We start from the raw sequence: 13,536 nt of genomic DNA, 5'->3' as shown, positions 1-13,536 counted from the left end.
CCAAAGCATTCCCTAAGATTTTTAAAAGAAAAAGAAATGGGCAAGTCCAATATGTGTTTTTTACAGTGTCATCAAAAAGCAACAAAGATTCAGTAGTACTCAAAATACCACCTCTGGGCTTGCTCATTATATAAATAATGAATAGCAATAATAACTGTGTCATTTAATTGACACATAGTTAATTTTTGAGTATATGTATCTGCCCTGGAAAATGAAAAGTAGCTGCTTCCTAATTACATACTAGTTACAAGGCTACGACCCATGACTAATATAGAATGTTATCTGGCTGTCAGGAGTATTCTCAAAGAAATGTATTCAGTATGATGTGTGACCTGAGTTCAGTCTTACAAACTGAACAGTAAGTGGTTCAAAACCTAGAGCATTTCCTACCGACTGAAAATACTAATCTAATTTAGAAAAAATCATTCTATCTATTGATCAATCTCTGCACTGAAAATAGAGATGGATGTTTTTCAGAAGAAAGATCCTTAAGTAGCATGATATGATGAAGGATGGTTATTTAGTAATAAAAGTCTTTCAGATTAACTGCAGTTTGTCTTTCTTTTTAAACTCTATTTATTTTATATTATATTTCCTTTACTGACCTAGCAATTAGAATTCTCAAATTTAACCGCAAAGGTATCTCTGTTGCCAATAGTAGAATTTGGATCATCAGATCCAGTCTGGCTTCTAAAGGCACTGTAGCTGCTGTTAGGGAGAAATACTGTACTGCATGGTGGTGTGTCCCTAGCTGTAGGGAGAAACCCACGTTCAAGTTGAAATGTCTTTTTCTTTGTTTGTCTTTTTGCTTTGGACAAAGTTTTGCTCCTAGAGTCAAACCTGTTTCTTTAACACTATAAACATTTTCTCTTTTTATTAAAGTCATCACTGGTATTCCAAAAGAGATCTGGCTTCCCATAAAAACAAAAGGAAATTGATTAGAGAAGTTTTTTTTTGTCTCTTGTAGACCAATAATGGCAAATTGCAATGGGATATAATTCAGAGCACACTGATACTCATTTAAAATTTAGATGATGGTTCACTTAGATCATCTTCATATACGCTGTATGACTTCAGACTTTCCTGTGTGTATGACACTGCTTGTTTGTCTACAGACATCTGGTCCTCAAGGATCATTGAAGGATGGCGCCAAGAGCTCTCTTCAGAAAAGCTTCAGGGTCCTTAATGAAGCCAAGATGTTAGAAAATGATGTTAAAGGTATGTGCGGTATATGGCATTCAGGCCCATTAAACGCAAGAAAAACTGTGAGACTGCTATTCTTCCAGTATGAAGAAGCCGTATCAGTAGAAGAAAGTATAATTCATTATCTGATCTGAAATTGAACAATGTATCAGTGAACAAGATTTTTCTGTTTTGGGTCCAGGCATTATACAGGGATGCTTGTCCCCTCTGTCCGTTTCTTGGACAGGAAGGCTGAGGAGGATGGAGCCTTGGTCTTCTCTTGCTAACTACAGTAAGAGCAAGAGTAACTGGGGAGGAGAAGGGGATGGAAATACTGGTTCTGATATACTAAATGTTCTAGCAGAAAATTAGTACAAAACCAGCCTAGCATTAAATTTAAATTTATTTATGCAGAGAGTCCTGAGACATCATGAAGACTAATTGGAGATCTAGTGGAGGAGGGATGAGGAGAAAGATTGAAATAATTTAAATTTGTAGACTGAAAAAGAGACAATTTAGTAGGGACTTAATATTCTTCAGTTATGTCAAGGTTTCTCCAAAGAAGATGGGACTAAGATATCTCAAATGCACTAATACAGATCACGTATTAGGAAAATCTTCCTTGTAATTAAAATACAGAAGTACTGGAATTGATTACTGAGGAGATTAGGGAGATTCGACCTTTGAAAATCTTTGAAAACAGCTTAGACAAACATCAGTGAGGAATAACCGTTGGTCAGAAGGAGAAAAATGATCTTTAGACAAACATCTGTTCTGAGCTTATTATTCAATGATCTTCTGATCATTGCAACCAAAAGCAATTTATTTCTTGCATCTTTAGCCAGACAGATTGTTTTATAGGTCCTCTAAGAAAATACTTATTGCAGCACTAATGAAGCATCTGTTCAACAGTACTCAACACTTCTTTCTCCACAGCACTCTTAGAAAGGAACTGAAAAAATAATTCATTTCAACTAAACCTGAGGGGAAATAAGCATGATACAATTATCCACTTTCAAGTAGGCCAACACTGAGTTTCACGCATCTGCCTTTGTGAAAAATGTTAAACGTTACTGCTTTAATTGCTTTGTTTTTACATATAACAAAGAAAGCAACTTAGGAGCATAGTCTTTATGCCATTGGTTAGTAAAGTCCGAGAGGAGGATCAATTAACTGAGTCCTCCATACAACTATTTTGAAGGTCTTTCATCAAAATACTGAGTAATATTTTGATTAGCCTAGACAGAAGAAGTTCAAGTTGATAACTTTGTGGTTTATTCCAAATTAGTACACTGTAATCCCCTCCCTTTTGTAATTTGAAATTTTGTTGTGTATATTTTGAGAAGATTGTGTCCAGTCACTGTAGTTTTTGAAAGATTCTTTCATACTAGATACATTATAGTTTAATCTGATTCAATTCAAAGCTATAATAGGGTTAACCTGGAATTAACCACAAGGATGGGAAAAGCACAGCACTTAAAAACCTATGTGAGAAAACAGATTTAGGACTTGGAAGAAATAAAGATGAGGAGAGAAAAACAGCTATGATACGATACTTTTTGCTCATCATAGGATCTGAAAATCAAGCTGGGGGTTTATTTTTGTTTCATGCATCAGAACTAGAAAAATCACACACAGTAAATATTCAAGGTTGAGATTTAAACTGCTTGACACAGACATGATGCCTGAAGCTTCCCTGTCGTGCTAGAGTAGTTAAAATACTTTTTATTATAAACAAGACAGATTTTTATAATAGAGCTCAGTCTTTCAGGTTTTAACATACAAAATTTTTGTTGGCCTTCTGGGAGATGCATTATGAAAAGCATACAGCATGAAGGATGAGATCCATACAACTTAGAGTCATCTTTTGGCTATTACTACACTTCCATTTAGTTTTGGCAGGTCTAGGATTTCTAACTGCAGAACTAGTTTACAAGTAAACATAACATTTAATGAGGTCATAAAGCATAATGTTTCATAAGGTCATTAATTACATTTCACTATCATACACTGTTTGAAAGTTAAAAACATTATTATTTTCTTGGAGCAGCTCTGAGAAAAAAAATGTGGCTACAGTTACTAGTAAATCTTGAATGTATATTTAGGGTGTTCTTTATTGCGACTCTCTACTGCCAGATTCAGTACAGCTGTAGGGCTGGAGGGGCGTGTTTCAGTAAATATGTTACAGAAAATCACAAAATTACAAGGGGAGGCCAGTGTGCAATTTAAGTAACATGGCTGAAAAAAAACGAATAGGGATGTTGTTAGTGCCCCTTTCTGGAATGCAAACTGCTGCACTTTGCCATGGCTAGTGTATAGGAGACGCTACAACAGCAGCGCTGCCTCTTGCCTGCCGCAGCGTTCCTCTGAGCAGACTAGGCGCCACAGAGTGGAGTCCATAGCTTTCTGTGCTCCCTGGGCAGTTATATCAGAGTAATCATGTGTTCCACATAGCACAGTGCCCTGTTTTCAAGGACAAAATAAAATAGAGTCTGTATTTGGATGTATGTCAATTCCATGTGCCCACAGGACTGTCCAATTTAACCCTGAGAACTTCAGTAAGACATTGCTTCAAAGATTTTTGAAAAAAGTGTGTTATTCTCCCATTTTACACCAGTGAGAATTTAAATCGATAGCAGTTTCAATAATTCAGAAGCAAAGGTCTAAACAGTCTAAAGATTCATAAAGCAATCCTAATGCAAGCAGGGAGCAGTGCACGTATTAGATCTTTGTCTATGTTCTTGCCCCATACTGAAGGGTAATGAGATGGAGCTCTCTTAATGTTCTCTGATATGTCTTAGATCTAAAGTGCTTCATACAGACAAACATTCTGAACTTTTCACGGTATGCCTTTTTGCATCTGATAAAGCATGGCCGTGCTCCACAGTGTGACCCACAGAGATCAGTTAACGTTGTGCCCAGAATGCAGATGTGTAAGAATAAAATGCAATGACAGGTTTCTTTTTTTCCCCATGCCTCTCTTGCTCCAAAGGGGTGATGTTATTAGGATTATGAGCATAATCCCTTCTGGATGTCTTGGTGTTTCCAGGGTAGAAAGTGAGAGTTGAGTGTAAAACTAATAGAACGATATTTTCTTACGATTCTTGCAAAGCCACCCGGTTCAGAGTCTTGACTGGAAGTGCAGGATGGATGATGGGCGCTCTATAAAGATCTGGTAGACAGAATAGTTAGTTTAAAATTTCTCTGCACTACAGGTAGTACATTAGTTAAAGTAATGAAGACCCGTAAGCCACTCAACTAATATACACTCCAGAAATCCAGGCTGGGCTGTGATGGAGGTAGGAGTATTTTCTTGCTACATTATGACATTCCCCTGATTTGTGGCCAATTACCCTAGTTATAAAACGGTTGTTAATCACAGAAATGTTTTATATTACCACCAAAAACTGCTGAAACAGTCCTTACAAAGCAAAGCTTCTGGCAGAAGCTATTAAAATGGAGATTTCGTCATTTCTCTCTCTGTGGGGCTAGGAGTTAGAAGGAATAACCCTGGTGGGAGACCAAAATCTGTATGTAGTGCTCTGGCTAAGAAAGAGTTTTGAAATTTTGGCTACAAATGAGTGAATGCTGCTGCCTGTCAGCTTCATTCTCTCTGTGCCTTGAGGGATTTTCAGTTTGCCAGGAGCAATTTTTCTTCCTTATAATTTTGAATTTACTGTTTTAAAAATATACTTGCCCCATTGCAGATTTGAGACTATATACAGACTTTGTCAAAACTGATCAATGAAAAGTGAAAATAAGATGTATAAACTCCTCTTCAGCTGGAGACTGGTGTCAGGTGGCTACTGAAATTCAGCTCATGTCATTTCTTTTGCTTAAGAATTGACAAGCTGAGGGGGACTTCTCTTGTCTGACAACACATGAATATTTTTAGCTAAAACATTTTCCAGAAGATAGGCACAGCTAAATCCCTCGTTTGTGTATTCTCCTCTGCTTTATATTTTTGCTGACCTGGCATATTGCATTCAGCAAATTATTGCATTAGTTTGATGACCAACATAATACTTATACAAAAACTGCAGTCAGTGCTGAAAGTAGTCTTTTCAAAAAGTTAACCATCATTTGCTGCATTTCTCTAGTTACATCTCTTTCCCCTGTTTGTTCCTAATGCCAGTTTCTAAGTCTTGCTTGTCTTAGGGGGAAAAAAAACCAGCTTGTAACCCATCTTTCCCTTTATAGGATGAGACTGTGGGGAGCAAGAATGCTGTTTGAAAAAAAAAAAAAAATCAAAGATAAGAGAAAGGGATGCGTGCAACTGACAGTTCATTTGTCCGCATCCAGTCAATAAAAACAGCTGCATATGTTGCTCCTTGATAGATTTCCATCTTTATTCTGGTTTTGGGGGATATGCATTGGGTAGCATAGCCCTATGATATCTTCTTGGATAGTTTCACTTGGAAAACTGCATTTGGTCATACTATCAGAAGACATCTGTTTCCACTAGGATTGCAATGGTGGCATATCATCAGTAATTAACCAGTGCCACATACGTATGTGTTCCGCAGATACTTGTAAATACTTGTCTCTTGTAAAAATATATCACTGCATATAAATGGTAATTAACTAAGTTCTTAAGTGAGTTCTTAATGAAACATGAGTGTAGGGATTTTTTTTGTTTTTTAAATTTTCATTTGACTTATTTCAGTTTATTAACTTAGAGGAAAAAGGGATGATGCTTTATTCTGTAATGCTGTGTTTAACTATGGAAATATAAACAGAAATTGAGAATTTTTGTTCATGTTAACCAAGCCAGAAAACCTAAAGGCCCATACCTGCAAAGTCCTTCAGGATCCTGCTTACTCTTTAGGGTTTAGTTTCAGTGATGCATGAATAGTTTTGTTGATTTGAACAATAAACAGTGCATTGATTGGCATCCTGTGCCATCTCTGTGCAGAGCTAATCAAGTGGAAACAGGATTGAGAGAAATTTCTCAGGATACTCCTCAACCTACACTTTACTGCAAATTGACGGTGCCTGACATCTTTCAGTGCAGACTCACTAACCTCTTCCAAGTCAGATAAGCTGTGTAGTTTGGAAAAACTTAGATTGTAGCTGCCTGTATTTTGTCTAGCCTCTATGATTAACTGGAGGATCGTAGGCCTTCAAATCACAGCTCCCGCATTTTTCATAAATGCTAATAATGAAAGGATGGGGGAAAGCTGAAGTGAAGTCAGTTCAGTTTGTGATTCATATACAAAATTAGCTCAGTGTTTAGAAGAGGCCATCTGGATTACAGCATGAGAAGTTACTTCAAAGTACAACTTCATGTTAATATCACTGTGCAAAATGAAAAATTTCCTTGAAAAGCTGACACGGTCCTTAGCATCTCCTCACATCTCTTTGTGTAAGAGCCTCCCTCAGGGGACTTATTTATGGCTTTATTATTGTAATATTTTAAAAAACACAGTTAAAATGTATTTGAGGAATTAAAAGAAAAAAATATTAAACAGGTGGAGTCTCAGTATTCAATTTCAGGAGTTCTAGGGAAACTTCTGTTATTAAAATCCATAAAAATCAGTTTGCAGCTATGGTTACAAAGCTGAAAACAGAAGTCTGGAAACATGATTCTTCAGAAATATAACTGGGGAATAATTAGCATAATGTTGGATCTGGCAGAGTAAAGAGGAGAAAAAGAGATAATTTAAGACTATGCAAAAAAGTTAGTATGCCACCACCAGAAATGAATCAAATATCTCAGAAATATTAACACACTTTATAAACACTGACATTCCAAAAGGCACCACAGACACCGAGGAAATATCAGGCAGACCATAACTAGAGAATTAAATGGAGGAAATTAAAACAGTTTTGTTGGTATTACTGCTTAACAAGAAATTAACTCAGATAAAGTCTCAGAGCATTTAAGACCAGAATCTCATGAGTTCATCCTAGTTTATCAGCATCACATTACCAGTAGCCTCATTCATCAGTGGAGACAAAACCTGTCGTTTAAAAATAAAGGTGGTTTTGAAGAGAATCATAGAATCATAGAATATCCTGAGTTGGAAGGGACCCATAAGGATCATCGAGTCCAACTCCTGTCCCTGCATAGGACAACCCCAAAAATCACACCATATGTCTGAGGGTGTTGTCCAAATGCTTCTTGAATGTTGTCAGGCTTGGCGCCATGGCTATCTCCCGGGGGACATTGTTCCAATGCTCCACTAGCCTTTGGGTGAAGAACCTTTTCCTAATGTCCAACCTAAACCTCCCCTGGCATATCTTCCCGCTGTTGCCTTGGGTCCTATCATTGGTCATCAGGGAGAAGAGATCAGTACCTACCCCAGAAGGGTGATCTTACAATTTATATGATTCTTTCCAACTTTACTCTGGTGTTAACTGTGCCTCTTACAGTTCACACAAATGTCCTGTTCCTCTGCAGGACATTTTGCAGAAATGAAGGCTTACCTCCAGGCACTCCTGCAGTCCTGTGTGTTCCTCTAATTTAAATAAAGCAAACAGATTTCTTCCTGAATAACATTTCAAAGGGTCTAACAACAAAAGTATGATCCTCATTTAAATTCCATCCGCTATTTCAGGCTTACTATAGTCTTGGAAAATTTAGTTGATGATTTCTTGTAGGTAATATACATTTTGTTTGATTTTTCTCATTACAAATTGCTTCTTGCGTGTCTAGTTTTAAGATGCTTTACATTCTAGAATTTGTGCAATATGAACCACAATCCTTCGTTTTAATCCATTATTCTGTTTATTCTCTTACAAAAGGGTTACAGCCTTGATGCTGTTGGAGATGCTGGAGTACCAATGATACATCTAAATATTGTCCCTTAATAAAAAGACATGCTTTTTGTTTTTGACAAGTATGTGACTATAATTCACCGATAAACCTAATCTCCAATGTGTTTTCCTATCCCAGTATCTACTTGGATAAGTATCCAAAAACTAGGTGTTTATTTTCAAGAACCTGTCACATATCTGAAGGTCATAGTCATATTTCGTATCCTGAATTCCGTTTCTACAAATTATTCTCCTCTTCCTGCTATCAAGCACAGTGATGTTGAATTAGTTTCCCAATAGGGCCTGCCTTTAAGGTAAGAAATTACCAGCTATCTGTTCCAAAGAGTTCCATATTGATATGAAGAAAGGATGAAAAATGCCCCCTGAGAAAGCAGTTTAAGCATTAACTGGCATTTTCTGTGCCAAACTTTACTTCTAAATTTTGAAATAATGTCTGTTTAAATACCCATGAAGCTTAGCTGGAATCTCACTTTTGAGAGTTTGAAAAATTATTGCTATGCTGGATACTGTTCAAAAAAACACCGTAATTTTTATTCAAAGCAACTGCTGAAGGATAGGAACTTACCTGTAAAGGACAACATCATTTTCATCTGTAATGTACTAAATATGACACACCTGTGCCTTTGATTTGTACTAGTTCTTCAGTTCGAACAAATTCTTAGCTTTGAGTTTTATTTACTAGGCAGGCTTTCCCCTCCCAAAATGAGTGTGTTTATTTCATAATATTATTTCATAATAACCTCAGTCTCCTCATATTGATGGTCAGTGCTAGGGTGGTCTCATGTGTTTTCCTCAGATGTTATGTCAACACTGGTTATCTTTGAGAAAATAGAAGAGAACTGGGCTCTGGCCAATCTAATTGCAACAGTAAGCTGACCTAATTGATCTTTCCTCTTTCACACTATGTTCAACCCACTCATCCCAGACAACCCCCTTAAGAAGAAAATTTCAGTAGTAGCTTAATCTAGGAATCAAAGCTATGACTAAACATCGCACTTTTTGAATCTATCAGTGGGTCATTGCATGAATTTGCATAAATCGTACCATCTGTGATAGTCATTTTTTTCTTTCCTCTGTACACCTTAGGAAAACCCTTGATAAATACACAACAGTACAAGGAACTCAAGCATTTAGGTACCGTGGAAGTAGGGAACTTAAAGAAACAGAAGAAGATTATCAATGAAGCCTACAACCCGTTTTACTGGACTTCCTTATTTACACAATATAATATCTCAATGATAAATGGCTTGTTCATTATTATGCATTTTAAATTATGTGCAAAGAACAGATAGTGGAAACAAAGAGTTAAAGCTTCTATACTATGTGCACTTTTCATAGAAAATGGGGATAACCTGGACAGCATGCAGAACAGGCTGAAAGATGCTGATGAGAAGAATTCCATTCTCCTGAGAGCTCTGAATGAAACCTTTGGAAAGCTGTCAGCCATTCCTAATGGTAAGCTGGAAAAGTGCTGCAACACTTGACTCATCCCTGCTCTTTTGTTTCATTTTCCATTACTTAACATCTGTCTGATTAATCTTTGCCTGTGTCCACGTTGTGTCCACTTCGACCGTTGGCCGCTATAATAAGACAAAGATGAGCAATGTGAGACTGAACTGAAAACGGATACCTGGTATCAGTTTGTATTTTGGCATGGTAAAAGGTACCATGCTACTGCAGTTTTCAAAAGGTTTCAGAAAGAAAAGAATTATGGTATCAGGAATTATGATACAATCTGAGACAAATAGTCTTTTCTTTAAACATGAAAAGTCTTTTTATGAAACTACTGTTTAATGAACCATTATAATTTAACAAGTATAATTTAACCCAAGAAGAATAAAGCCTTACTGACTTTACAGAAAAAACAGGATGAAATTTTCTGGGTTTTGTCTTACCTTTCTACCGCACTCTCATTGATTTATGCTTAGTATCATTTCCAGTCACTGTTTGGTGTTGTATATCTTTTTTAGACTGTAAATTGCTTAGAACTGGAACAGGCTTTCCTCAATGAACTCTGAAGTGCTATAGAATCATAGAATGCTTTGGGATGGAAGGGACCTTTAAAGGTCATCTAGTCCATCCCCCCTGCAATTGGCAGGGACATCTTCCACTAGGTCAGGTTGCTCAGAGCCCCATCTAGCCTGGCCTTGAATGTTTCCAAGGATGGGGCATCTACTACCTCTCTGGGCAACCTGTTCCAGTGTTTCACCACCCTCATTGTGAAATTTTTTTCCTTGTGTTTAGTCTAAATCTACCCTCCTTTAGTTTAAAACCATTACCCCTTGTATTGTCGCATCAGGCCTTGCTCAAAAGTCTGTCCCCATCTTTCTTGTAGGCCCCCTTTAAGGACTGGAAGGCTGCAATAAGGTCTCCCTGCAGCCTTCTCTTCTCCAGGCTGAACAACCCCAGCTCTCTCAGCCTTTCCTCATAGCAGAGGTGTTCCAGCCCTCTGATCATTTTTGTGGCCCTCCTCTGGACCTGCTCCAACAGGTCCGTGTCCTTCCTGTGCTGAGGGCTCCAGAGCTGGATGCAGTACTGCAGGTGGGGTCTCACCAGAACAGAGCAGAGGGGCAGAATCACCTCCCTCGACCTGCTGGCCACACTTCTTTGGATGCAGCCCAGGATACGGTTGGCTTTCTGCATTGTCAGCTCATGTCCAGCTTTTCATCTATCAGTACCTCCAAGTCCTTCTCCTCAGGGCTGCTCTCAATCCCTTCGTCCCCCAGCGTGTATTGATACCGGGGATTGCCCTGACCCAAGTGCAGGACCTTGCACTTGGCCTTATTGAACCTCATGAGGTTCACACAGGCCCACTTCTCAAGCTTGTCCAGATATGCACATTCATAATTCTATATAGCCAAAAAATATTTGTAAAAAATCTGTAATACTCATTAAAATCCCAGAGTGCTGGGATGTTAGCTACTTTGTGTTGTGGTAGCGAGAGACAGGGAGCTACAATGTAGTTTCATTATAATGGACAGTGATAAACTGAATGTTTGTTTTAGAAAATAAAAAGTTTTTTATCAATGTAATGTGGTACAACTTTTCTCTCCAAGGAGCACTTTATAAACTGAAGATATGCCTTAAGAAAAGTCTCTAAGGAAAATCTATATTCTGTCTGATTTGTGATGGTCTGGAAGGTTCAGACTGCAAGTAAAAACTTGGCATGAAAAACAATTTACTATTCATCCTGCACATTTTTGTGGCTTTAAGATAACTGAAAAGTTTTGTTTTAGTGATCCTTGAAATCAGGCATTCACAAAAATTTGTTTTAATATGTCATGCTCATCTTATGCCACTTCCCTGGTTTTGGCCACAGGTATTCACATGATTGTTTCTCTTCGTGTGCACAGATAGATATCTCAGTCAAACAAAATGGACCTCTATGGCAGTTGACCTTAGAACACAGAATACTAAATATCAAACAAGTAAAAGAAATATGAAATATGCAACCCTTAGCAATGTAATAAACTCTTGTCAGATTAGAGTTACAGGGTGTTTGCTCTTGGGACAAGGACACTCATATAAACAAGTGGATGTGTATTAAGAATGAAATTCAGAGCAAATAAATGGCATGGATAAGAAAATGCATAGATTAGATGTCCAACAGGGAAATAACCAATGAGAATGGGGGAAGAAATGGCCCTGTCATATATCTTGTTCTTCAAGGATTCAAGAAATCATAGAGCAGCTTAAACTAATAATTCTTGTGTCCATGCTATACTAATAACCAAATAAAAGCAGAAGGATTCAAAATAGGATAGATAGATAGATAGGTAGATCACCTTAGGACAAGGACCCACATGTGCAGGGATAGGCATAATTTAAAGTGTGGCTGAAAATAAATATAATTTGTCTGACCAATAGAGGGAAGTAACACAGTAACTCCAGCTTTCACACTGCCAGAAAGATGCATGACCTCTAATAATGGCCTCAAAAAGAGATAATTAGATATGATGAAAAAAGGAAGTGAAAAAAGGCAATCGGAGCTCTCTGTTCTTTCACTTATCAGTACTGATGAAGATAATGGTTTATTAAAGGGTCAGCTGTATTTTCAAGGTGCTATTGTATTTTGGGGGCTTCTCAGAGCCAAAACTTCAGAAATAAGGGTGGAGTTGTTTGCGGCAGGTATAATACATCTTTTCTAAGGAAAGTAAAAAGGGTCATGTAACTCTCCAGAGGGCAGAAGAAACCCACCAGTTCTCTATGTCCTTAGTAAACATCATGTGCTTCCCAGGCCACAGGCTTGATCGCATCAGATGTTCCACAGAAGGACAAGGACTTACATTTGGAAACCTACACTGTTGATCCCTTGAAATGGAGAAAATGTCCATGTTTCCCATGTCTTCACACAGTCATAGAATCAGGAACGTACAATCTGCTTCAAGGAAATGTTGGTATAAACTAACTTTTATCAACTATCTCTTCGTCAGAAATGGAAGGAAAACACAACCTCCTGTGCTTCCCCCACTACTGCAATGCAGTCCATTAACTTCACGGACTACCACAGGAAGCCCCAGTCAGTATGACAAGCAGCACTGTCTCTACATGGTTGTTTCAGAGGTGTCCAAACTTCTGAGCTGCACTCCAAAATTCTCATATGACTGCAGGACATGAGGATACCTTGGAGAACACAAGAGGAAAGCAACTCTAAGCACAGTTTCACAGGAAGCAGGTGGCAAAGCAGGTTCCTGCAGGTCCCACGACTCCATGTGGTGTGGTGGTAGAGTGGGAGTTCACATGGGTTCCCTTGCAAGCTGAAGTGTCCACCACAACATTTTCTGCTTTCTCACTTCCTCCCATCTGTGGGAATTCAGAAAATTTGGCAGGTCCCTAGCCCAGCAGAATCTGTACTGCTGGTTCATCATGTGATGTAATCCCAGCATAGCAACAGCACCTGAGCTGCTCAACAGCTGCATGATAAGTTTTAAAGCAATCCGATTTACTAACACAGGATTTGAATAAATGCCTACTTGAATACCTAGCTGTCTGTTTTATCATTTACCAATAGCAGAATCAAAAATGTTCCAGACCTGAGTGTTTTCACCCCAAAGACAGGACATTCATTTCCATTTTGCAGGCAGAGAGGTGGGGCAGCATTAGACTAATTGTTTTGCTCAAGGTCACCAAGGATGTCTGTGGATGTATGTGATTAATTCAGTCAATGAACCCTTGAGATCCCGATTCACAAGATTATTTGTCACAGTTTCAGTTGAAACACATGGAGTTAGATTTCTGTACTCTGTACATCAGAACGTTGAAAATCTTATTTCTATTATAAGTATCAAAAATTATATCTGACACTTGATCAGAGGTTAACCTGTGAGTCAACACCAACAACAAAATTGCACAAAAATTTACCTAATAAAAATGATTTGTCCTTTACATACAAATGGAGCTGGAGCATTTTCTCTTCTTTAGGTGCATTTGATTTCTCCAAAAAGACATTGAGGGACAGATTCTGCAATCCACACTTACAATTAGTAATGTCTTCCTACATGTGAAGTCGGAGCTCTCAAAGAATTACACAACACAATTTAAGATGGTAGAATTTTGACAACTTTATTCTTAAGA

At 37.9% G+C, this 13,536-nt stretch overlaps 1 protein-coding gene across 5 annotated transcripts in view; it reads left to right on the top strand.

Moving 5' to 3' along the window:
- Positions 1 to 13,536, top strand: part of LAMA2 (laminin subunit alpha 2) — a 373,593-nt gene that overhangs the window by 309,846 nt on the left and 50,211 nt on the right. For all 5 annotated transcript variants that reach the window (XM_087775778.1, XM_087775777.1, XM_087775776.1 and 2 more), the window contains 2 exons: positions 1,116 to 1,218; positions 9,301 to 9,417. In XM_087775778.1, coding sequence (XP_087631904.1) covers positions 1,116 to 1,218; positions 9,301 to 9,417 — 220 coding nt within the window. The remainder of the gene's footprint in view (positions 1 to 1,115; positions 1,219 to 9,300; positions 9,418 to 13,536) is intronic.

The sequence above is a fragment of the Nipponia nippon genome, unplaced genomic scaffold (assembly GCF_047370975.1).
Source record: "Nipponia nippon isolate SJK-2023a ecotype South Korea unplaced genomic scaffold, ASM4737097v1 scaffold_4, whole genome shotgun sequence".
Classification (NCBI taxonomy): domain Eukaryota; kingdom Metazoa; phylum Chordata; class Aves; order Pelecaniformes; family Threskiornithidae; genus Nipponia; species Nipponia nippon.
The sequence above is the reverse complement of the archived record's forward strand: the minus strand, read 5'-3'. Positions and strand labels throughout refer to the sequence as shown.